This window comes from Python bivittatus, unplaced genomic scaffold (genome assembly GCF_059951505.1).
Source record: "Python bivittatus isolate LINGU-HERP-01145 unplaced genomic scaffold, Pbiv_v1 ctg000100_np1212, whole genome shotgun sequence".
In the NCBI taxonomy this organism is placed as follows: Eukaryota; Metazoa; Chordata; class Lepidosauria; order Squamata; family Pythonidae; genus Python; species Python bivittatus.
In genome coordinates this window covers 5,559,698-5,583,229 of record NW_028277038.1, presented here as the reverse complement: position 1 = coordinate 5,583,229, position 23,532 = coordinate 5,559,698, and the positions used below count along the sequence as shown (strand labels likewise).

Here is a 23,532-nt window from a genome sequence, read left to right as displayed (position 1 = left end):
AAGGGTAAGAGTTGTTTGCTGTATTTGTTACAACTGCACAATTTATTCCAACCCCCTGGATGTGGGTTTGGTGCTGGAGAAACTGAAGGCAAACAGAATATGCTAACCAAAATAAAGAAGCAGAGTTTCTCTGAGCAAGCTTTTTTTTCCTTTTAATTCTGGAAATCACCTCAAAGTGTTGGAAGAGCCATAAGCCAGAAAAAAATCCCAGAGAGATTTTTTTTAAAAAAAACTAATAATGTAACCTGCCTTGTTCTTCCCCACAAAATCCCCCTAAAACACAGACCAGTTCTGCCTCTCAATGTTTTTCCTTTCTTCGCAGGGCTGGGGTGGGAAGTGGAAGGCCTGCCCTTTGGAGAAAGTGTTCAGTTTGAAACATCAAGCAGAGTTTATGAAATTGGATTACTGTAAGGATCACCTGGCCAAACCATACTTTTTTTTTTTTTTTAAAGGACCAAAACATACAAGAAGTGTGTAATACTGTGAACAAGGGTGTCCTTCAACAATTAAAGAACTGGTTAAAAGTTCAGAGATTGATTTAGTCCCATCGACATTGGTGTAAAGTTAATATTTTGATTAGAAAAGGTACAATATGCATGTAACGGGGTGAAAGGGAAAAAAAACACCTTTTCATTCCATTGCACAACTTCCATTTCCTAATGCACAGAAAGTAGGATTTTCTAGGCACAGGCAAACTGGAGCTCCCTCCAGATGCTTTGGGAGCAACTCCCAACCTCCCTTCTGAATGACTGAAACAGGCTTGAGGAAACAAGAGCTGAATTACTGTTACTATGAGATGTATGGCGCTTACCCCCCACAATTCTCCCCACCGAGTTGGAATCCAAAACATCTGGAGCACTCCAACATACTGATCTCTGATCTATTTCTTTTTATAATGGAAGGCAATGTCCACAAAAATAAATTTAGTGTCGACAGACTGGTGGATCATGGTGTACGCACAGTCCCATCATCTAAAGCATGGCATTATTGGCCTTCAATTTCACCCCATCAGGCAAAAACGTTTTGATGGAAGTTGGTCTGGAACAGAAGTATGTGCCATATTTAAGGCCATCCTCCCCTCCCCTATTCACCAAACCTTGGCTTGCATGCCAGACTGAGCTGAAACCTGGAAACAAGCAAGGGGAATAGAAAATGCCGACATCGTGCGTTTCGACATTTCCCAAAGATGAAACGTGAACTCCAAGTTCAGCAGGGTTGGAATGGTTTCCTTTTTCCCCCGTTTCCAAATTTCAAGGAGCATGCCAGAACTTTTTTTTTTTGCCTGCAAAGAAAAAGGCTCAGAACATTTCATCTGAGAGCGGAGAGCCAACTTTTTAAAAGTCCCAACTCTCCATAGTTTCATCGTAACTCTGGAGTTAACCCTCCAGGTCACGTGGAAGACACTTCTCTGATGGGAACGGAGGGAGGAAGGAGTAAATTTAGCTGGGGAAGGTGGGGCCCTGTTGTTAATTCTTGTATTTACATTTTGGTTGGCTACTGAGGGCCGTGGCGGTGGACGGGGTGTGTGTGTCATCAATGGAGGGAGGACCAAATTCTCCTCTTGGTCCTTTTTAAATGTTGGAAGGGGACCTGGTTACCTCTCCTGGACCATGCCACCTGGTTACCTCTCCTGGACCATCCAAAAATGAACCTGGAAAGGACTGAGTGGCTCTGTGCAGATTTCAACCCCCCCCCCCCCGCTTCTTTCTCCATTCCCTGAGGCAGGAAAATTGTAATAATTGTAATGCAAACTTTTCCTCGGATTGCTGCAAGGTCCCCTGTTTTATTCTCCTGCAACTAGCATGGAGACTGACAGGGTCTCCAACATTCCACTGAACATGGTCTGTGAATAAAAGGAGCCGCTGCTTCAGCAGAATATGGGTTTTTATTTCAACAAGCTTGTGATGAGACCTGGTTAGCGTACAGGCTAACCTAAGATTCCTTGGAAGCTCTACATGTTTGAAGCTGGGAGCAAAAGACCGAAGTCTGCGGACATAAATGGAGCCAATCCTCCCAGCCCATCCTTAAAAGATGCGACAAAGGGCATTAAATCCTGGAGTGGCCCGTTGCCTTATCTTTGGATCACTCCCTACGTTACCACTTCAAGACACAGAAACAGTACTTTAGAGTCATTTCGGTGCGTAAAAAGGTAATGTAGGTTGGATTCATTTCTCTGGATTGTGCCCGGCACATTATTCTGATTTTAAGGGTAGAGACAGCAGCCCACTCACTATTCCTATAAAGTAGTGTTTCTCAACCTCAGCAACTTTTAAGATGGGTGGACTTCAATTCCCAGAATTCCCCAGCCAGAATGCTGGGAGTTGAAGTCCACAAATGCTGGCTGGGGGATTCTGGGAATTGAAGTCCACCCATGTTAAAGTTGCGAGGTTGAGAAACACTGCTATAAAGAACCCCTTCTGGACTTTTTGTGTGAAACAGAAAAAGAAAATGAAATGATGATACGCGGGTTTGATGATTAGAAGAAATATTAGAGGATAGAAAAAATGAGAGTTACACTGTAACCCTAGAGTAAGGGTTCAGTTTAAATCTATATCTATAGCTGTTGTAAAAGAAAAATCAGAAGTTGTTTCCTTATACTTTTTCTTTTTCTTTTCTTTCTGGACTTTTAGCTTTGTTTCCCCTCCCTCCCTTTCTTTTCTTTTTTTCCTTTATCTCAAATATTAGTACTTGTTAGTTTTTAACTTTCTTGTTTAAAAATGTAATGAAGTTATTACAAAAAAGAGAGAGAGAGAGAGAGAGAGAGAGAGAGAGAGAGAGAGAGAGAGAGAGAGAGAGAGAGAGAGAGAGGGGAACACTGCTATAAAGGAAGACATGATTCTGGCAGAGCTATGGAACCAGTACCTAGGTGCAAATGTTTTAAGCAATCGATGCTGGGAAGACTCTGCAAAAACGGGGTTTAGTACAGCCTCCCCCAACCTGATGACTTCTGCAGGAGTTGGGACTGCAACTTGCTCAACTGCCCCAACCTTGGTCAAGCCAGCTAAGGATTCTGGGAGATAGAATTCCAACGCATCTAGAGGGCGCCAGGTTGCAGAAAGCCAATTCTGGATATTGCGGAACAGTGCTATTGCTACTTGAGCAACATTAGGAGTTCTAAGAGGAGGGAAGAAGGGTCACTCATCTTCCTCCCACCCTTCTAAAAGCTGCGTTGGGCTTTTGTTTTAAGATCTGCCCTATAAGGGAGGCAATGGAGCTGTATGCCAGCCCCAGATTATTTCAAGAGCAATTCTGGTCATGCCAATTATCTGTTGCATAATTGCTCTTGTTGTTAGTCAAGAGGACGGGTTTAAAAAAATAAATTTAAGAGAGAGGTCACTGTGCCATGATAGCAGAGACCCACTCCCCTATCTGCCCACCCCAAAACTAATGCTGCTGCTTCATTTTATGGCCAAGAGGCCAAGATCAGGAATAGCTACTGGGAGACCAGGATAAAAGTTGCCAGTATAAACATCTTATGGTCAGCAACGGTACTGAAAAGTCCTCAAGGTCAGTTTGATTATGCCTACTCTGTTCCATCCTCAAGACCTCTGTATCGTCAGCAGATGTTTAAGAACAAAACACAAGAGAATTTCTAGTGGAATTAGACTAGTAAGAAGGAAGAAAAACCTGCACCATTGTTTTGAAGCATAACTGCCACCTGCTAAGAACAGGAACTGCAGGGGGGAAACGTTCTCGGGAAGCCAGCAGAAAGCTGGTGGAGATGAAATTCAGTTCAAGACAGCACCAGTCTGAGTCCTAGAGGACTCGTTTCATCGGGCAGGGGGAAAAGGAGAAGGGGATCTGGGGAAGGAGAAAGGGTTGAATGGAAAGGGAAAAAAAGAGGATGAAACAATTGGATCTTTCCAATCAAAGGAGGCTATGTCAATTGCACCAGTTGACAGCAGCACACACGTTTAAGAAATGCGTGTGGAGCGTGGCATGAAAGGATGAGAGACCTTAAGGGGTCAGTGCTTGGTCTTGGATAGCCCTTGGACAATCTAGCCGTGACCTTTGACTGGGGAGGCCGGGAGGACCAGGCCATCCGCTCTTGCAGGACGCTGCGTTGCTCCAAGAAATTGGTGAGATGGGCAGTGCTCCCCGCTTAGGAGCCAAGAAGGTGTTTCTCTCTTGGCGTGGTTTGCTCTATTTTGCCTTCCCACTTTCTCCCTTCACTCCACAGTCAACGTTCCCACAGAGTTGCTCCATTTCTACTTCTCAGCCTCGACTGCCCCATCGTTCCTCAAGTCCTTATATTCCTGTTGTAGCTCAAAACCAGGAGGAAAACAGGGGCGGGCTGCGCCTTTCTCGCTTTCAAAACAAAACCCCTTTTTAAACAGCGCTGAGGAGAACACAGGGCGGCAGAGAAGCGACAAGAGGAGGAGGAGGAGGAGGAGGAGGAGGAGGAGGAGGAGGAAGGGGAAAAAAAAAGGGCACGCTTTCACATCAGAGTACCTGATGTAAAAAGTGGCCGATCCCCATTAGGAGGGAACAACAAAGCAAAAACCGTAGACTCAGCGTTTCTGGTTTAATTTTCCCATCCCTCCTTGCAGGCTATAAGAACTGAGACCAGTTAAAATGCCCTGGGAATCCTTTTCAGTTTTTGAATCGTGTTTGTTCACAAATGTGATTGAATTTCCTGAAATAAAAACCAAAGAACAGGAAGTTACTATTTTTTTAACGTCACCTGGAAGAGATTTTTAACAAAGGAGGGCGGCCCGATATCCTGGTTAATACCCTCCACTCCCAAACGCTTGGCCCGTTTTAACTCATTTCTTCAATTCTGGACGCATTTCGAGCTCAGAATATTTCCACGAAGGCTGGAACAGCTGAAAATACTTTGCATACCACTGCTACCCAGACTGATTTTAATATCTAAAATCTACCAAATGAAACAGCCAGGACTGATGGCAAAGAAGCTTCAGATCATGCCCACCTATTGCCTGGAGCTTGATAAGCAGATTAGCCACAGAGTTCTATTCGCCCCAGAAGAGGAAAAACACCCCTTCCGCCCCCTCCGTCTACAAACCGTTCTGCAAACCCTGAGCTTGAAAAGAGGGTCACTCACATGGCGTGGTGTGCTTTCACCTGAGTCCGACAGTTACGTCCCCAGTAGCAGTCGGGGCGCGACGTGACAGCCGCTGCAAGAGAAAAGAAACGCAGCGTGGATGCCTCGTTGAGATTGATCAAAAGCCGGTGGGGAAATTTGGTGGGCTGTGCTGAGCTTGAGGAACCCTGCTCTATCCTGACCCCCCATAAAACCTGTTTCAATTCCCTTCTATTGGTAGGTTTCGATCGTTCGTTCTTCCTCAGTGGGGAACTAGGAAAGTTACTCATCAAAGACTGCATCCCGCTGCAAGTGCCTGGATTTTCTTCCCTACCTGGTAATTCCACGACAGGAATATTCTGCCTGTACTGATAAGCAAGTTCTCGGAAGGTGCGGAGGCCGCAAAAGTAACAGAGCACCGTTTGTCCCGTGATTCGGTAATCTGAAAAAGAAAGTTGGGGTTGTGCGTTAGGAAGGGAATATTCCTTGGAAGATTTGCTCAGTGGGTGGCAAATCTTGGTGTGGCGGGCTGGGCTTCAGATCTGTCCTCGTGGGCCTGAGAATGTCGGAATACCTGGACTGAACAGAAGCAGAATCCAGAAAAAAAGTCGCAGAGAAATATGTGGTTGGAAGGGATCAAGATTTACCTGGTAAAATAAAAGTTCCTTTTTGAAGAGCTAGGAGGCTTTCGCTCAGCATGTTTTTCCAGGTCAACCCCCTGGATTGCAAGTAATCCTAGAAGAGGAGAAACGTAAAATTCCAAAATTCAAAAGAACATCGAGCAGAGATTTGAAAATGCCTTTAAACTCTTTGGGAAAGTGTGGGAATTGTGAGTGTGACAGTCCCCAATGTATCAGTTAGCATGAGGAGGAGGAGGAGGAGAGGGAGGGAGGGAGGGAGGGAGGGAGGGAGGGAGGGAGGGAGGGAGGGAAGGAAGGAAGGAAGGAAGGAAGGAAGGAAGGAAGGAAGGAAGGAAGGAAGGAAGGAAGGAAGGAAGGAAGGAAGGAAGGAAGGAAGGAAGGAAGGAAGGAAGGAAGGAAGGAAATCAAACCACAGGGAAAGTGCATTAGAGTTTGTGATTCAAATGTCCAGAATTTCACCCTTTTTGAAGGAAACTGATTCTAGCTAATAGTGGCAACATGGGAATAATATCACCAGGAGCAAAAGGCCTCCTAAATTTCAGTGTTGCTCTGCTTTTGATTCAAAAGGGATGGCAAAAACCCAGACATGGCCAATTTGGGATTTAACAGCAAGCTGGAAGGCAATTTGGTGTAGTGGTTAAAGGCGCTTAATTGGAAGCTGGGAGATGGTGAGTTCTAGTCCTGCCTTAGGCATGAAAGCCAGCTGGGTGATTCTGGGCCAGTCCCTCCCTCTCAGCCCTAGGAAGAAAAAACCATTTCTGAAAATGTTACCAAGAAAATTACACAAACTTCTTCCTGCAGTCACCAGGAGTTGAGACTGACTCAAGGGACCGTAACAGGATGGCTTTGACTCTGCAGCCAATCAGAACTGTCTGCAGGATGTCATTTTAAAAAATATGAAGGTGATTGCTTTTTTGTCCATATTTTGGACGAAAGAATATCATTTCCAATTTTGCAACTCCCTGCCCGCATCAAAGCAATGGCTAAAACATTGGAAGAGTGGAAGCCAGATGTTCTCACAAAATGCGCATCTCTTTGGGCCCCAATAGCTTCTCAAAAAAGCTCTTTTTGAAACTGACCATACCTTTAGAATATCTGATTCATAGTTATTGCCATTAAGAACTCCGTCTAAACATTTGTCACCAAGGTTGATTTCTGTTAGAAAGAAACCAAAATAAAGGATGTTATCTCTGCTCTGAAGGAGCTATGAGGTATTTACTGTCTCTTGTGAAATAGGCACAACTTCTTATGATTAAGCTGTAGATTCCCAAAGGAATGCCATTGATCTTAATTCTCTATTAAGTCATAGGGACTCAATTTATGTCATTTATCTATTTTTATTTATTGAAAAGACTTACTGATGGAAGGCAATTGCCTCTCGCGGAAGACAGGCTGGACCCAGAGAAGCAAAAGAATATCAGAAGCATCAATAAATTACAAAAGAGTGATTTTTCTGGGGGTTTTGTTGCGAGGGGAAAGGGAAGAAGATTGCAAACAGGATCATACCACAGAATGGTGCTAAACAGCCAAAGCAGGACACACGAGCACATCCCCAGTACAGATGACAGAAGGGCTGCAGACAAATGGTACCTGTGAACACAGAAAGGAAAACAAAATAAAGCCTCAATTTTCTGCCGAAGAAACAGCAGCAGATTGAAAAACCCCTTCAGTCATCAATTAAAAAAAGACCCAGAAACATCTGTTGCATGCAATGTGTGAGAGGCCAGGTTTTCCTCTTCTTCTGCAGCCAGAGGCTGGAAATGGCTGTTTATGGGATGTTGGATGTGAGCAGAGAGGCAGCAGAACCCTAAAATGGCAGCCGAGAAGGAATTGCCCGATGGGGAATAGAAAACAGAAAGATGGAGGGGTAGAAGCAGAAGGAAAAGCTTCTATGAAGTTGGGCTGACCAGCCATGATGGTGTTCAAGACATCTGGAGAGACTATGTTGTGGAAAGCTGATCAAATATATATTCTTCTTTTAAGAGGGAAGAACTCCTCTGAAGATTGCATGGGCCCAAGGTAGCTTCAAACACATTTTAATCTCATGGAGCCTCGTGCATATAATAGCTGGGCATCTTGTAAAAATAAATCAACTTTTAAAACAGATATCTTTGCTTAATGTAGTCTCAACGATTGTCTTGGACTGTAAATAAAGAAATAAATACATCTTTACTTAAAACAGATTACCAAAAAGAAAAAAGGACCCCCCCCACCCCCAAAAAAGTTTTCAAATCTAGCCACTCACAAAAAAACCCAACAACCCACTTTCAAGGGATCCCAGCTTTGTAAATATTTATAAGTATCCCATTTTGGAATCCTCCGCAGAAACCACTTGCCCGAAACAGGCTGAAATGCCCAAATGCTCCCTCTTGCTTACACTGCTGTGGGGCAATGTGCTGATTCTGTTCCCGTTCTGCTCTGCGGTCCGGCATTGGCTGAAAACAGCAAGTGCAGAACACGTGGCTTCCTTGAGACGGGCAGACATATTCCTGGACTGCTGCGTTGGGAGAAACAATGCATGGAAAACAGGAAAAGGGGGAGTACAAAACAGGAGATGGAGGTTATCCTCACAGGGAAATTTACTCAGAAACGCCACAGAAGTTAAAGAGGCAGACAGCCCCCCCCCCCGCCCCCCAGCACAGTTATGGGCTGAAGCTCAGTGACTGATCTAAGGGCAAAAGGTCTGAGGGTCAAAGTAGGACAATTCAGGAGGAGAGGCAGATGGCCTGCAGACCATATCTGGCCCTTTATTTATTTATCTGTCGTACTTGTATACCACTTCGGTCCCCCAAGGATCCTAAGCACCATACATATCAGTTAATTTAATGCACCCCTCAGTGAACTTCAAAACCTTTCCCTGAGAGATCAAGTCAGGTCTCTATCAGTCCTTTCCTTTCATCTTGGAAAGCGTTTGGGGTGTTGGAGAGCAGAAGGTCACAAACTACCTCCAGGAGTTCCACCCTCAGACAGAATTCAAGTTGCCCCCATTGAACCAAAGGATTAAGTAAACAGAGGATCCCAAAGAAGATGCCAATGGACAATGGGTGGAAAGCAATTTCCTCTCTGAATTGTCAGCCTCCTTGTAGGATTCACTTGACAGGGAAAGACAACGAAACTAGGGACCCAACCCTGGGTGAAGTCTTTCCCAAAATGGATTAGCCTCTAGAAGAGTTTCTCAACCTTAGCAACTTTAAGATGAGAGGACTTCAACTCCACGCATCTTAAAGTTGCCAAGGTTGAGAAACACCACTCTAGAAGATAACTTCAGAACCAGCCACTGGTAAATGCTAAACTACTTGCCTCACTGCTGTGAAAGCTGATCTCCACCCATGCTCCAAATGACCATTTCCAATAATAAAGGAAGTCCTGAAGCACACAAACGCACTTCCCCACACCGCAATATCAGAACTATCACGCAAAGGCAGAATAACCAGTACAAGGCCTGAGGCTTCCCCGCAACCCACATTTGACTGGTGCACTGAATGGAAAAACCAGGAGTTCCCTAGAAGCAAAGATCTCGATATGCTTGCTAGAAGGTGCAAGACACCCCTCACCTTTCCAGCCCCTGAATATAGCTCTTAGATGCTCTGACCTGTTGGAAAGTTGGAAGAAGTCGATGGGGAATCTCCAGGGACCTGCCCAGGTTCTGTTTTCCCTTCCTGCTCTGGAGAGGCGAGAGGTGGGACAGTTTGCCGATGATAACCTGGACATTGCCGGCATAAGACATATGGCTGACTGCAAAGAAGGAAAATCACATTCCTGAAACTGACAAGGTGATTGCTACGAAGTTCTGTTCCACCCTGAAGAGCCCTGAGCCACCTTGAAGACTAAGTGCTCCATTATTGCATTAAGCCAGAGAGCAGCAACTTCATTGGCCATCGTGTCTGTCCTTGTCCGGCGAGACTTTACTGTGTGTTTATTCCACACAGGTAAGGTTCTTCCCCACTTTTCTCAGAATACTAAAACTCATGGTCACCTGATGAAAATGACTGGCAGGAGAATCTGGGCAAACTGTCCTCCCCCGCCCAAAGGATGTCTTCACTCAGTACCTAATTAATTTGTGGAACTCACTGTCACAAGACATAAGGTTTTAAATGGGAATTAAAAGACTTGATGGAGAATATTATGTCAGTGGAGGACTCCTATTTTCACGTCCTACATGTGGACTGCCCACTTTAAAGTATAGAAACCTTTTAATGATGGGATTAAGACAATGAAAATAGATCTGGATGTCCTTGGCTGGAACACCCAGTAATTCAAGCTGCAAGACTTTGATTGGACTCTTTCATTTCCCTATATTTCTGTTCCGAGATCATAAGCCACTCCCTGGCCCTGCCAGATGGAGAACCCTGATTCAAATCTGGCACCATTCCTCGGACATCCTGCACTCTTCTGCTGTACCACCAATTTCTCAGACAAGCTTCAGTAAATAGTGGTTTTATGAATATTGCTCACAAACTGAGAACATCAGCTTGGTTGCAAGACAACTCTCCAAAACGTATTGCGCTGCCCACGTGGCTTTCACCTAATATCAGAGGATTCACTGTCCACATCTGACAGATCCAGCAGGTCTTCTGAACTGCCTTCTTCATCCGAAAAGGACCTTCGCACCTTTGGCTGAAGCATGTCCTGAGTGATTTTGTTCCGGGCATCCATACTTCGGATATCTTCTTCATTACGACACTTATCTACAAAGACAAGGAAGGGACTTCTGTTTTGAGGAAGAATTGTTCCTTAGGATCTCAATGGAACCTACTTGGGATGAACTCCCAAAGCAGCTTACAATTTCAATGCATTTGAAAAGGTACAAGATAATAGAGATACATGTGTGAATGGATGGTGCCTCTTAGTTGTTGATAGTTGATAAAGTGGAGTTCTAGGTTATTCTCCTTCAATCTGTATCCCAGGGTGGTCCCTCCAGTCTAGGAGAACCCGGCACCTTTCAGTCCCCTCCCTCCAGCTGTGCCAGAAGAAAAATACAGAATATTCAGGAGTATGAAACCAATTTGTACAGCCTGGTATCTTTACAAGTAATGAATGGATGAGTGGGCTGCAATTATCTCCACAGAATGTACATTGGAGAAGAACATGTTCCATAGTTGGCCACGAATAGTCCTTGAAGGAGATGCTTCTGTATTTTCCTTCTAGCACAGTCAGGAGAGAAACTTCAAATTCCTCCTCAAAAAGACACTTTTCCATGAAGTACTGAAGATGTTCCCTAGACAGGTAATGAAACGTCTGCAAGAAAACAACCAAGCTCAGAAAACCCCAAGGACTCCACAGTTCAACCTTGAGCTACATATATTCTCTTCTATTGAAGCATTATATATAAACTTTTAATTCACTTGCCCGGCTAATGCTCTAATCAGAAGTACCAGCACTAATTGCATACACAGTATAGTGTGAATCGGTTCTCAGACCGATAAGGATTTAAGTAGAAACTACTCTTAGCAGCAGACTCCCCACCATCTCAGAACAGAGACCAGCCTCTTCACTGCTCCACCAGAACGTTGTGAAGAAAAGTCTCAGGAAGTTCCCCACTTTAATGTATGCAGAGATATATTGCTTCTTAATTGAAAATAGTTCATTGGCTGGAATTCTTGCAACACGTACATGCAATGCTAAATTGTAATAAGGGGAAAAAATGACACTAGTATTGTAATGACAAAAATGCTTGCAGATTCCATGTTCCCCACTTGCCTGGGTGTTGGATGAGATATGCTTCCACCAAGTTGTTTAAAATATGGTTTTTACAAATACGTTCCACTGGACAGCGGCAAGTCGGACAGAGAGAAGAGCGCTCCATCCACCCTGAGTAGCAAGCAGCACAGAAAGTGTGCATGCAGGGCTGCAAACTGAAGACAGGAACATGGGAAAAAGGGTGAGAGTGTGAAAGACGATAGGAAGCAATTGGTCAACAGTGTTTCTGATTCTAAAAGTCATTTGGAGGATTAGGCACAAGCCCCCAAGCTTTGTAAACCAGCTTTGGATGAAATTGGAACTAAGCAACTCAAAAGAGAATTGTAATTCAATCAAACCATGATGTTTTTAATTAAACAAAACACAGGAAGATAGCCAGAAAGGGGAGGAAAGCAGTAATGGAAGCCCAGAGTTCCCAGTCTTGCAAGTGTGATGGATATGGGAATGACCTTGGGAGATAGGAAGAAGACCCGTTGCCTCAGCTGCAAGTCTTCCTCTTGTCTCCCAAAGTCACTCCCACACACCATCACAGCAAGTCACCCAGGACTGGCTGGAAACTCTTGGCTTGTGTGTTCCTTCCCCTTTTTGCCTATATGTTTAGTTTACTGATCACTGTTGTTACTTCCATATGAGCAAAACATGGTTTGAATTAGGCCACCAAACGGTTATGACAAAACACCAGGCTTGTTCCTGATCTCCAAACCATCCCTTGGACAAGACCTAACCTAGTACAGGCAACAGCTTCAATTATCTTGGATCATCAAAGAATGTAAGTTTTAGACCCTTTAGAGTTTCCTTGGCCAACGGAGAAGAAAAGGTGAAAAATAAAATTACAAGTTATGTGGCTAGGAATTGCTATGACATGGAAGTCTGATGTTACTCATGGATCCCTTGGGCCCAATGCAAGCTCAAGATATCATCAAATACTCCAGAAGCACCTTGATTTGGTCTGCCGGCATTCAAACAGTTATTGGACGACAAGCCATCATTCTTTTTGGAACAGTTTAGCTATTTTCTTGCTTTGGTTCTTAATATTCCTAAAGATACCTAAAGCTGGAAACTGGTGAATCATTTTCGTATTGCCAGATCCTGGAACATTAAATTATATCCTTCTTGGGAGTAATGATATATGAAATGTCGGAAATGTCAGTGGCTAAATTTACCCTCAGGATCTTAAATTTTTCAACTAAGGATTATTTATTTCAATTTGGTCTTCATTTTCCAGTTATATGAACAAAGAATTCCCTAACAGGTTACCTTCATCTATATAAATGTCCTTCTGGCCAGCTATTTATTGAATATGGATATTTAAAATTATTTGTATCCCTCCTTAAAATTCCATATACTGTAGCTTTGCACATGTGTGTGTATGTGAATGGACTTTTTGTTGTTGCTGTTGTTTTTATTCTTGTTTTCTCCCTCATTTGTTTTCTTCTTTTTGAAGTCCTGCTTATTTCAAAATTCAAAAATAATCCTTTTTTTAAAAAAAAATCTGGCAGTTGGTACTGCTAATTCACTGAAATCTAGGCAGGGTGAAAGGAGGGAGCTGTTACATGTTAATCAATGGTCATCTCATAGCCATGTACAGTGGAGTGTGTATTTAATTTTCACAACCAAAACACACAGATGGTTGAGGAGGTCTGGAGCCTTCTTTGACTTGCTTCTACACATTTCATTACTGGAGGTGTCTTGGTCCAACACCATAACCACTACACCACACTGGCTCTCACATTGTGGCTGATATATAACTTGGTGGTTAACTAGGAATGCCTAATGCATTGTCCACATGGCAGTGAAATTGGAAACTGATTGGCTGAGCCAGGAGGCCTGTTTCAGAATGTTCCATGGCTGAGGAAACTGATGCAACAAGGGAGACTGATCCACAAGGGGCTATGGAGTAGCCACAGAGCAAAGGAGCATTGGGACACATGGGTGGAATGGTGGGGCTTGGAAAGGAAGGGGTAGTAAGTGCCTACAGGAAGTGAGGTGAGAAAGCCAGAACCTAAGGGAGCTAAAAGAAGAACCAAGGACAAAAATTGGACATACAGCCCAAATAAAGAAAAAGGTGGGTACTGTTGATAGAATGGGAGTCATCAAGGAGAAGAGAGAGCCATGAGAACATACAGGTGCAAAGGTTAAGCCTTGATTAGTAGTTGGGAATCTGTGGCATTCCAAATATGCCTGAGCTACTACCCCCAGCAGTCTTCTCCAGATTCGGTGAGTTGTGATTCAGCAACATTCAGAAGTCACAGGTTGCTTGCTTTAGACCTCAGCGAACAGCATTTGGCCTACTAGGCATTATGATCACCAGGTGACCCAGGAAAACTGACGGGTCCCTTCTAAGAAAAATGAGTTCCACTTCTTGAGATTAATCAACCAGATTACTTGGCTTTTGGGCTTTAAGTTCAAGAACAATAGAGGCAGCAGGGCAATCTCGCTTACTCAATCATATCTAATGGCAACAAGAGTGAGGTATGAACGTGATTCTCAACTGTCCTCCTGACAAAGGCTTCTTCTCTTTGAAGCCCCACTGGGGAGAAAATGAGTTAGTTCAGCACGTTCCTTCCATCCAACCTGCTTCCCTATGTTTCTCACCACACATGGCTTCAGCACCCAACCAACTCATATGGACTGCTCATTCCTATATTAGTCAGCTTGTGATCACCCCTCAGTCCATCTATACCTGACACAGTCATGAAGCAGTTCTTGGCAGATGATGCAGCTCAGGCTTTCTCCCATTTTGTCTGGCTTCATGGTTGCTGATCTGGCATCTCCAGGGTCAGTTTTCATTGCACATTCGTCTGGAGTGATCACTTGAAGGGCAGAGCTGGCACTGCCATCTGCAAGAGAGGTGCTTATGTCACATTGGGGAAGGCATGCAGAAAAAAGACAGCATGGAACCCAACACATTGTTGCTCAACAATCAAGAGCTGATTGTTGACAACAGAAATGAGGGCAGTTCTTTCAAAGGAGCAGAGAAAGGCCTTGGGTCTATATTCCAACCTGGGAAGGACAGGAGACCTGCATTCCAATGTGAGCTGGGGCCAAACTCAACAGCATCAACTTGAAAATTTGCCAGGCTAAGCATGTTGAGTTAGAGGTAAGGAAAGAGATCACTTGTAAATTCCACTCAGTGCATGAATAACCCAGAAATGAGATGGCTACAAGGCTGGCTCCAGGAGAAGTCTAGAGCTGAGACCTCAATTCTTCTTGGTTTCTTCTCGGTTGGTGTAAGAGGTCCTCCATGCCTTTTCCAACCCAACAATGGCAAGATTATTGCAGTTAAAGAAGGTTCCCAAGGACCCAATTGCCCAATATTACACTTCAAATATTACACGTCAAAACAATCAATGGGTGAACTGTTGTAATGTCACAGGGAATTTGCAAAATTAGCTAAGGTTGGCCATAGATGGCAGAAGAACACTATAGTTGCTGTGATGAAAGCTTGATTAGGAGCACAATTAAGGTTTTGGACCAAGAAAAGAACAAAGAGGTGGCCAAAGAAGTGAGAGGGATGAAAATGAGAAATGCAAAAACAAGGGGGTAATGTTTGGTAGGTGCGGAACCACATGCCTAATTTTGAGGAGGGGGAAATGACTTTGAACTAAGGTCTGTGCGCTGGTGCTAGGAAAGTATCAAATCTCTCACTGCAGAACAATAAAACCATTTGTCATATACTAACCCCTTTTGATTTTCTTCCTAGCAGGCTGGAATGAATCTTCTTTTTCTTCCCTGCCTGAAAGCTCTAGCATGGCCAGTGCTGTTTTCTCTGTGTCCCTCAAAGAAATATCAGAAGTTTCTGTATTTACAACAGGCTGCCTGAGTTCAAGCAATGCCTCTGGTCCAGATGGTACCAAGGTAAGCAAAGCAGGTGCAGAAGTAAAGGTGCAAGGTTGTGATCCTGCAAACATGGAAAGGGAGATGGTCATGGTAAGAGATCTTTGGATGCAACCAAATTGCTCTGGAGGAGCAAACTCTTCAAAGAAGAACAGCTCTAGACTCTACTTCCTGAGTCAATCTTTGCCTGTTCACCCCCTTCATCCTCCAGGAATACTATGGTCACCCCCAAATGATGATTCAACACTGGAGCCAAGGGGCTCAGCCTTTACCAGATATTGAGAGGTTCGCCTTCTCAGTGGATATGGACTCGGTGGGAGAGGTAGGAATTTCAAAGAGGTTTGACGTTGAAGTGGATGGCTGTGGTTCTTCATAGCTAGTCTGAGAAGCTGGTGGTGGTGATGCCGTTGAGGTCCCATCATCACTTTCTCTGGTACTTGAGGTATCTTTGGTTGTGTGGCATGCACTTTCAACCTTGGCTTCTGGAGATGGAGAGATGGGGAGTGAGGGGTGCTACCTCAACAAGGCCAGGAGATCTGTGAAGAGCTGAAATGCTTTCTGGTGGGGCCATGGCTGAATTCTTCCATGCCATTAGCCTTCACTCACCTCCTGGCTCATTAGCTGCATCCTTTTTGGGGTGCAAAGATTCATACAGGTATGCGACGTCTGAAAGAAGAGAAGATGGTTGAACTCAATAGACCAAAGCAAAATGGCCCTCCTTGTAAACTCTTACCAAGCGAGGCACAAATGCCACCCTCCTGTTCTTTTCTGTTTCCAGTGTTGTTGGTCAAAGAAACTGAGAAAGAACAGCTCATCTCCCTGCTCTCTCCCATTGACCCAACACAAAAAGCATTGGCTGGTTCACACAACATACCAGACTGAGCTAAAATGGGATTGGGTAGCTTGTTGTTCAGCACATTAGAGGAGGCCAGCCACTGCCTTAGCAATGTGCAAATGTGATCATCCCATTAAACCCAATGAGGATTCTTTTGTCTGAGCATCCCAAATAGGTGAATAGGGGTCCTGTAATCTGGGTTGATAATATAGCATGGAGTGGGAACCAAGTACTAGGTCAACTGTGAAGAGTTGAAGACTCTGTTGAGCAAACATGGGCAGACAAACCAGTACTCCTTTAGATACTTTGGACTACAATTCCCATTGACCACATTAACTGGGGCTGATAGGAATTGTTAAAAATGTCCAGAGGGCACCAGCTTATCTACCCCTGACTAGGAGAACTGCATAGCAAAATGGAAATGCAAGTTCAGCTCAAGCCTGGAGCTCCCTTGGTGATCTTGGATCAGTCACTCAACACAGGACTCAAAACTCCATGTTGAGTTACAAGTGGTTGCCTAGTTTGGGCTGCCTTTGATGAACCTAGTCAGTTGTAAGCTACTTAACAATCTACAGGTAAGCAATCTGTAGTTTTGCATGACCTATCAACCCAGTCTCCCTCAACTGAGTTGATCACACGATGTTGATTAAAAGGGTGAGGGCACCCTGCACTCTCTTGAGATAAGACAGAATAACAAAATGAAAATAATCAGTAAACAGAACACTTAAATAAAAAGGGGAGAAATCCCTAAGAAAGATGGAAGTACAAAATAACCCAATTTTGACTGAGCTTATCCAATGGAAAAAGCATGCTTGGGGCAGGGGGAAAAATGCAAACCCAAAGAAACGCAAAGGAGGCAAGGTGAGAATCAAACCCTTTGCAGCTGTGTAAATTAAGGAAGCAAGCACTACACAGATTTCAGTTGTGAAAATCTGGGGTAAATATAGGATCTTGGAAACTGCAAGAGAAATTTCCCATCTTCTTTTAGAATGAGTTGATTAAGACAGAGTCTCTTTAATAACTTGAAATGCTTCTTCCCAGATCTCTTGCTACCTGAGCTATATTGCTATACCTGAGATAAATTGTCCACTGACCATACTCCTCTCTGGGTTGTTTTTATCTACTCCCCCATCCTCCCCACAATCTCTCATGGTGAAAATGGCATGGAATCTTCTGAAAAATAGCAGGACTTGTCTATCGGACAGGAAGGTCGTGAATTAATTTTGATACATTTTCAACTTGTTCCATTTTGGCTCTTCCCTTCTCTCTTAAAGGTTAGGTTTTTGCCCAGGGCCAGGAAATAAATGGAAGAACACTCAGCCCAAAAGACAGATTTTCCCCCAGACATGCTTATTCCACCTTCCCATAACTTGCTGAGCCAAGATATATATGATGCCAGGGAATTACAACAGTTGAAGCCCAACAGGTTTAGGGACTCCACATTGAAAAGGCTGCTTTGACCCACCCTTCCCCTCATTGTATGAGGCTGTTAAGGGATGGGGGTGGGGGGAAACTTACTGTTTTCTGGCTCATTTTTCCTGTAAACAACATAGATCACATCTCCAGTTTGTAAAGGGCAAGTCTGCTTCTTCACCACCTTCTGTTTATTAATAACTGTTCCGTTAGTGCTGCAAAGGGACGCAAGACAACATAGGTGGGATTAAAGAGGGGAGGGGCAGACAAGAGCAAATAAGCTACTTCTGCAAAGAGGTTTGGGGGACTGCCAGCTGGGTCATCAGTTGGGACCTGCGGGGTTGCTAAAAAGGCTAGGCCGCTGTTTAAGTGAGAAACAAAGTTCTGCAAAGTATGGTGATGGGAGACCTTGTTGGAGAGCAGGCCATCACCTCCTAGAAGCACCATCTCTCTCGGCCTCCCCAAATCAGGAGGATTCTGGTGGCGTCTTTTCCCACAATTTTTATTCAAAGACATCTGCTTTTATGAGCTGCAGTTCCCTTCCTCTGATGCAACAGAGTGGCCACCGATGTAGGGTTTAAATGGGGGAAAGGGCTGGGAGTGGGGAGAAGACAGGATGGTTATGTAGATGCAGGTTCCGTGGGAGACAGATTACAAGTACCTTATCCATGAACAATGGCAAGGTGCTAGAAATCCATGGGGTTCATTGAGAGTCTGCTCTCAACAGTTGCTGCTTGTTGAGTCTCATTGTGGTTGAGACCCACTCTAGTGCCCAACTCTTACTCCACTAGCTCACCCAAGATCATGCTGCAAAATCAAACCTCTTTTGAGATGCCATCAGTCTTCTACCTACAGCGGCTGATATAGGTTAATATCACTGTTAATACAATGGAGTTCATCCACCCAGCTCATTTCCAAAGGGACTCAGAAAAACCAAGCCTAAGAAACATGCAAGAATCATTTTCATCCACAGAACCACAGAAAAGGATTGGAACAATGCTGACCTGGTATCCTGCAGCGAAACCTGACCAGATTTTTCATCCACTGTTATTTTACAGTGATCCCCAGATACCAGTTTATTGCCGGGAAAAGATAAATCACAACCTTGGAGAGAGAGAAAATGAACACCATTAAATTTCCTTGAGTCTTAAGCCTGATGGAAAGGAATTGCCTTTTTAAACAAGCCAGTTGTTTAACCAAAGATTTGAAGTTGACTCTTTTGGAAAACGATTGTAACTGGAATCAATTGTGTTCAGATAACACGAGAAGAGAAACTGAAAAGAAATGTTACAAAAGGTCTTCTCCCAGATATATGGAGAAGGTTCAGAGTGGGCTCTCCCAGCTTGGGCATGTCTCACTGAATCATGGTTTAGCATCACATATGAACCCAACCAGGAAGCACCTGGATGAGAGTCTTGAACCAGGCAACCCATTCAACTCCTTTGCTAAGGTGTCTTTTGGACTGAAAGGTAACAAGCTAAGATTCTACTTTTACTACTTAGTCATTAGGATATAAAAGCTTAAAAGCTGTAGATCAGATCAAAAGATCCTCTACTGCAGCATTTTATATGAGCTAAGCATTCCTAACAAGATGTCATTAAGAAGGTAGAGAAAGAAAGGTTTTGTCTCGACCCCTAAAACGGTCCTCAGGGATTAACTATCTCCATTTCTATGAAGCAAAAGCCTTTTGCAGACTCATTCTCCAAAAATTTATGGGATCCTCTTTAAAAGCTTCCTAAGAGGCCATTTTTGTTCAAATGTTTTGCTGTGGATTTACGATGCACACACACAAACAGAATCCAAAATTTCCACCTCCAAAGGCAGGGGACTATTACTTTAATAACCCCTGCCACAAAATTGGACTTGGTAAATCATGCTGGATTTACATCAGTGTGAAATTTCAGTCTGTAAAAGAGCTAAGGACCCTGTTTGTACTGACCATTATATTTGCCCAAATCCTGTTCACCTTCAAAAAATGGCAGGTCTACGTATTAAGCAGAGAACAAACATCAAAGCAATATGCCAGTAAATTCACTAAAAAATTCTGCCCATGAGTCTTGCTTTAAAGACATACATTGAAAACCCAGCATGCAAAAATGAGTGAAGGGTATCATGATTCTTTCTCAAACTTTCCTGCCTTTAAAGCAACATCCGTGGGAATGTTTGAGGCACGATACTCATGAAAGGACACGAATGAATTTTTATGTAACTTTCCAGCAAAGGGCTGGGCGCCACACTCATGAACTTTGGCTGGGCTGCGACATACACTTCATACACCCAACCCCTTTCAGCACCACACCTTTCTTCCTTCCAATCGTCCACTCCCTCTTCAGCAACAAGACATGGGGCTCGGCTTGTTCCACCCCCAGCCGGATCAGTTTTCCCCAAGGTTGTGGCCGTCGGATCGGCTGTATCTTCCCTCCAACGTCCATGTGCGCCATCTGCACTCACATCTGAAGAAGGGGAAACAAGGGAAGGGAGGAAACATCCGGTGAGCGCTGTGTCGATGCGGGAGAGGTTTCCCTTTGAGTTCCAGTGCGGGGCATATTAAGAAGAAACTAAGCCCTATTAAATGTGGTTGAAAAGATGAGCTTTTGGGGAGCAGGACTGGGAGGTTTTTTAAAGTAGGATTTCCAAGGAAGTGTGTGTGTGTGTGTGTGTGTGATATGCTTATGGTTTTTTTAATAAGCCTTTACATTGTTATTTCTTGTTTCTAAATTGTTGTGCTGCTCTTTTTTGCTCTTTTTACGTTTGTAAGCAGCCCAGAGTCATAAATATGGCATGGGCAGCTACATACATTTGAATAATAATAATAATAATAATAATAATAATAATAATAATAATAATTCTATCTTACCTTTTATAAACATATCTAATACTAATAATATAAAATAAATAAAATAGTAATAATATTTTTATCCTACCTTTTATAAACATACCCAATAGCCCCCGGCTCCTATTTTCCCCACAACAACATCCCTTAGAGGTTGGTTGGGCTGAGAGGGACTGGCCCCAAATCACCCAGCTTTACACACACACACAAACACACACACACACACACGCAGTGTGTGCAACCCACACAAATGTTTCCCTGGGAAAAGCAACGACTCTGCCGGGACCCAGCAAGGCACGCCCCGTCCCCGTATTCCTCAGCCGCCCTTGCTCGTCCCCACCGCGTTGCACACCTTGCACGCTCGTCCCCACCGCTCTGCGCGCCCTCCGACGCGCCTGGGCTGCGTGTGGCGCCCCAGCCCGCCCCTCTTCCCAGAGTCCGCCCCCAGTGGGCTTCCCTCGCGCCCGCCCCCCAAGGCTTCCGGGGCCTGCTCCTTCCGGGCCTCCCCGACCCTCCGGCCCCGCTGGCTGTGGATGCTGGGACCTGTAGTCCTGCCCCACTGGGAAGGGGGGCGCCCAGTTGGAGCCCCTCCAGGCAGGGCTTGGCCGCTCCCGGCGCCGTCGGGCCGGAAGGGCAGCCGAGTCGAGTCGGGCCGGGCCAGGCCGGGCCCCGCCGGGCCGGGCCCCGCCGCTCACGCCCCGCTCCGGCCGCCCGGGAGGCAGCCGCCGCTGTCAACAGACCTGGCCAGCCCTCAGCTGATCCGGAGGGGCGGGGCCGGGGGCGGGGCCGCGGCGGCCATTGGTCGGCGGGGCTGCGTCGCGGTGCGAGGGCGGGGAAAAGGAAGCGGACGTGCGCGAGGCGGCGGCTAGAGCGTCCCGCGGGGGCCATAGAGGGGAGGCTAGAGGGGAGCTCTTTTGGCGAAGACACGTGCTCGAGCTGGAGTTCAGTCGCCTGGAGGATGTTCCGTCGTATAACTTTGCATTTTTATGATGAATTCATAAACCATTGTAATATAACACACGCACACATATAATATGATTATATGACATAAATTATATAATCATTTATACATATATATATTTATATGTAGAATCATTTATACATATATATATTTATATATTACACATGACTATATGTATTATAATCATATATATCAATATACAGTAATGATATAATATATAATATAATATATTAATACAATATAATATATATATAATATATATAATCATATCTATATTAATATAGAGATATGGTATGATATAAATAAAATATTCATATATATACTGTAGATGATATGCTATAAATAATATCTATATTATACAGCATATTATATATGATGACATGATGTAAATATATCCATATATGCATGATTACATTATTTATATCATATAATCACATATATGTGCTTACAATAATATATATTACAATCACAAACTATATTAGAAATTAAATTTGCTTTATATCATAATTACATATTATAATTATAATCCCCTAAAATGCACCTACGCAGATGGGTTCCAACATATAGACGCCTATAGGAAGGTATATACATACATATATAAACCTAGATGGATATATGTGCATGAAGGTCTCACTTTTGTGCACATAGGGGCTCTCATAAGTTCGTGCATGCACACCCCACTCACCCTTTCCTTAGCCTATTCATTTTTTTTTAATTCAGTGTTTTGCATTTTTTAGGGTAATCTACTTTTTCAAGAATGACAGGGATGATATGTACAGACCTGAGGAAAGTCCACTTCCAAGTTACAATTTATGTCTCTATTTCTGTCCATGCAACGAGGGTGTTGGTGGGGCCGCTCTCTCCCTCGCCACCTCTATGGTTGCAATCTCTAACCTTTCCTAGATTTAGAATACATCTCTATGAACGTAGAGCTATAACAGTTAAGGAGACCATTACTGTCTTCAGTGGACACACTCAGTACAAATCATAGGGATTTTCTCTTCCTACCAATACAGTATCAAGTCCTGTGTCCCTCTCTACCTATTCAACCAAAAGTCTTCAGTGGGTTTATTTTTTTACTTGAAGTTTTTAGTGTACTAACTAGTTTCCTCATGGCCTCAAAGGGAGAGCGGCTTTTAAAGTTTCAGTCTATCCCAACACTTCCGGTTCTCAAGCGCAGAGCGTGGAACCCGCCATTTGAGGGGCAAAACCTTCATGTCCCCGCTTAGGATTCGCACGGCAGGCTTCCTACAAGAAGAAATAGGAGTTTCTTCCACCCCCCCACCCCTGCGGGGTTTGATCCTGCCCCCTCATTGGCTGCTAAAAGCGGGGGGCGGAGCTGAAAATGAAAACAGCTGTTGGCTATTACCAAGGTTAATTGAAGGGGCAAAAAAGGAAATAAATTGCAGAATTCAGGCAGTTGAAGTCGAAATAGTTGTAATTTGTAAACAGGAGGTGCCCAAAATAAATTTCTTGCCATTATTTCTGCTTCTTCGCAATCCAAGCAAGGGTGAATTACTTTATTTTGGTCTCGGTAATTTTGTCCTTCAAGAGCAGCAAATTCAAAACCAGGAGTAATTCCAAAACCAAAAATGTTACTGAAACAGGTCTGCAGTTTTTCTTGGCCGCCTCTTATTTTAAATCTGGGTTTTAAAGTTGCAATAGTTGAAATGGAAATTGTCTTCCTGGAATTCCTGTGCTTGCTGAGGCATTTTTATATTGTTTTATGATGATGAAAATTCATATTATTACTGTTGTTATTTATTTAGGGTGGGACTCCAGCTAACATGTCAAAAACTTATTTAGTTTAGGTTAAAAAATACAGTCATATAAATGTATTAGAAATAAATATGCACTTGAATAATAATTGCATTAGATAAGTATAGATAGAATTGTAATTGTTTACTGTTATGACATATTAACTTTTTTTCTTTGTTGTATTTCTTTCACTTTTTTGTTAAAGCTCTTTCTATGTGTTTTTTCTTCTTAATAATAAAAAAATAAATTAAAAAAAGACGTTTTGTTTTTTTTCATGCCGTAATTTGGAGGCATTGATTTTGGATCGGTTCGTATGAAATCATCAGGAGAAGTATATACGTTAGAAGTGGCGCAGGAGCAAGATTTCCTATGGTTCTGAAGATCGAAAGCAGCTTGGCAAGGGTGCAATGGTAGGAGGGAAATAAGAATTGGGGCTAATGGTTATATCCAGGTTATGGGAATATCCGATATGCAGGTTATGGGAAATGGTTCCCTCTGGGAGGCCGGCCA

General features: G+C 43.7%; 1 protein-coding gene across 5 annotated transcripts; it reads right to left on the bottom strand.

The window, feature by feature from the left end:
- Positions 1–2,728: 2,728 nt before the first annotated feature.
- On the bottom strand, positions 2,729–21,066 carry CHFR (checkpoint with forkhead and ring finger domains). Of its 5 annotated transcripts, none has more exons than XM_088135323.1 (18): positions 21,044–21,066; positions 19,770–19,923; positions 18,475–18,574; positions 17,576–17,685; positions 15,829–15,888; positions 15,495–15,704; positions 15,068–15,286; positions 14,069–14,225; positions 11,386–11,540; positions 10,211–10,373; positions 9,278–9,420; positions 8,063–8,182; positions 7,192–7,275; positions 6,770–6,840; positions 5,692–5,779; positions 5,379–5,486; positions 5,066–5,138; positions 2,729–4,636 (listed from the first exon to the last, which is right to left on the bottom strand). In XM_088135323.1, exons 2-18 carry the CDS (start codon positions 19,909–19,911, stop codon positions 4,594–4,596), a joined length of 2,046 nt encoding a protein of 681 aa, XP_087991449.1. In that variant the 5' UTR covers positions 19,912–19,923; positions 21,044–21,066; the 3' UTR covers positions 2,729–4,593. The 5 variants fall into 5 exon arrangements, with proteins under 5 accessions (XP_087991449.1, XP_087991448.1, XP_087991451.1 ...); XM_088135322.1 differs by lacking the exon at positions 21,044–21,066 and adding an exon at positions 20,847–21,037; XM_088135325.1 differs by lacking the exon at positions 21,044–21,066 and adding an exon at positions 20,847–21,037 and having other exon boundaries at positions 8,063–8,179.
- Positions 21,067–23,532: the final 2,466 nt, after the last annotated feature.

What these genes read in the sequence shown, in the direction of transcription:
- CHFR (XM_088135323.1), bottom strand. Translation starts at nt 19,911, where the DNA reads ATGGCGCACATGGACGTTGGAGGGAAGATACAGCCGATCCGACGGCCA. An exon ending in GACGATTGGAAGGAAGAAAG is followed by an intron (nt 18,575 to 19,769) that starts GTGTGGTGCTGA and finishes TCTCTCTCCAAG; the next exon opens with GTTGTGATTTATCTTTTCCC. An exon ending in ATATCTCATCCAACACCCAG is followed by an intron (nt 10,374 to 11,385) that starts GCAAGTGGGGAA and finishes TTGTCTTTGTAG; the next exon opens with ATAAGTGTCGTAATGAAGAA.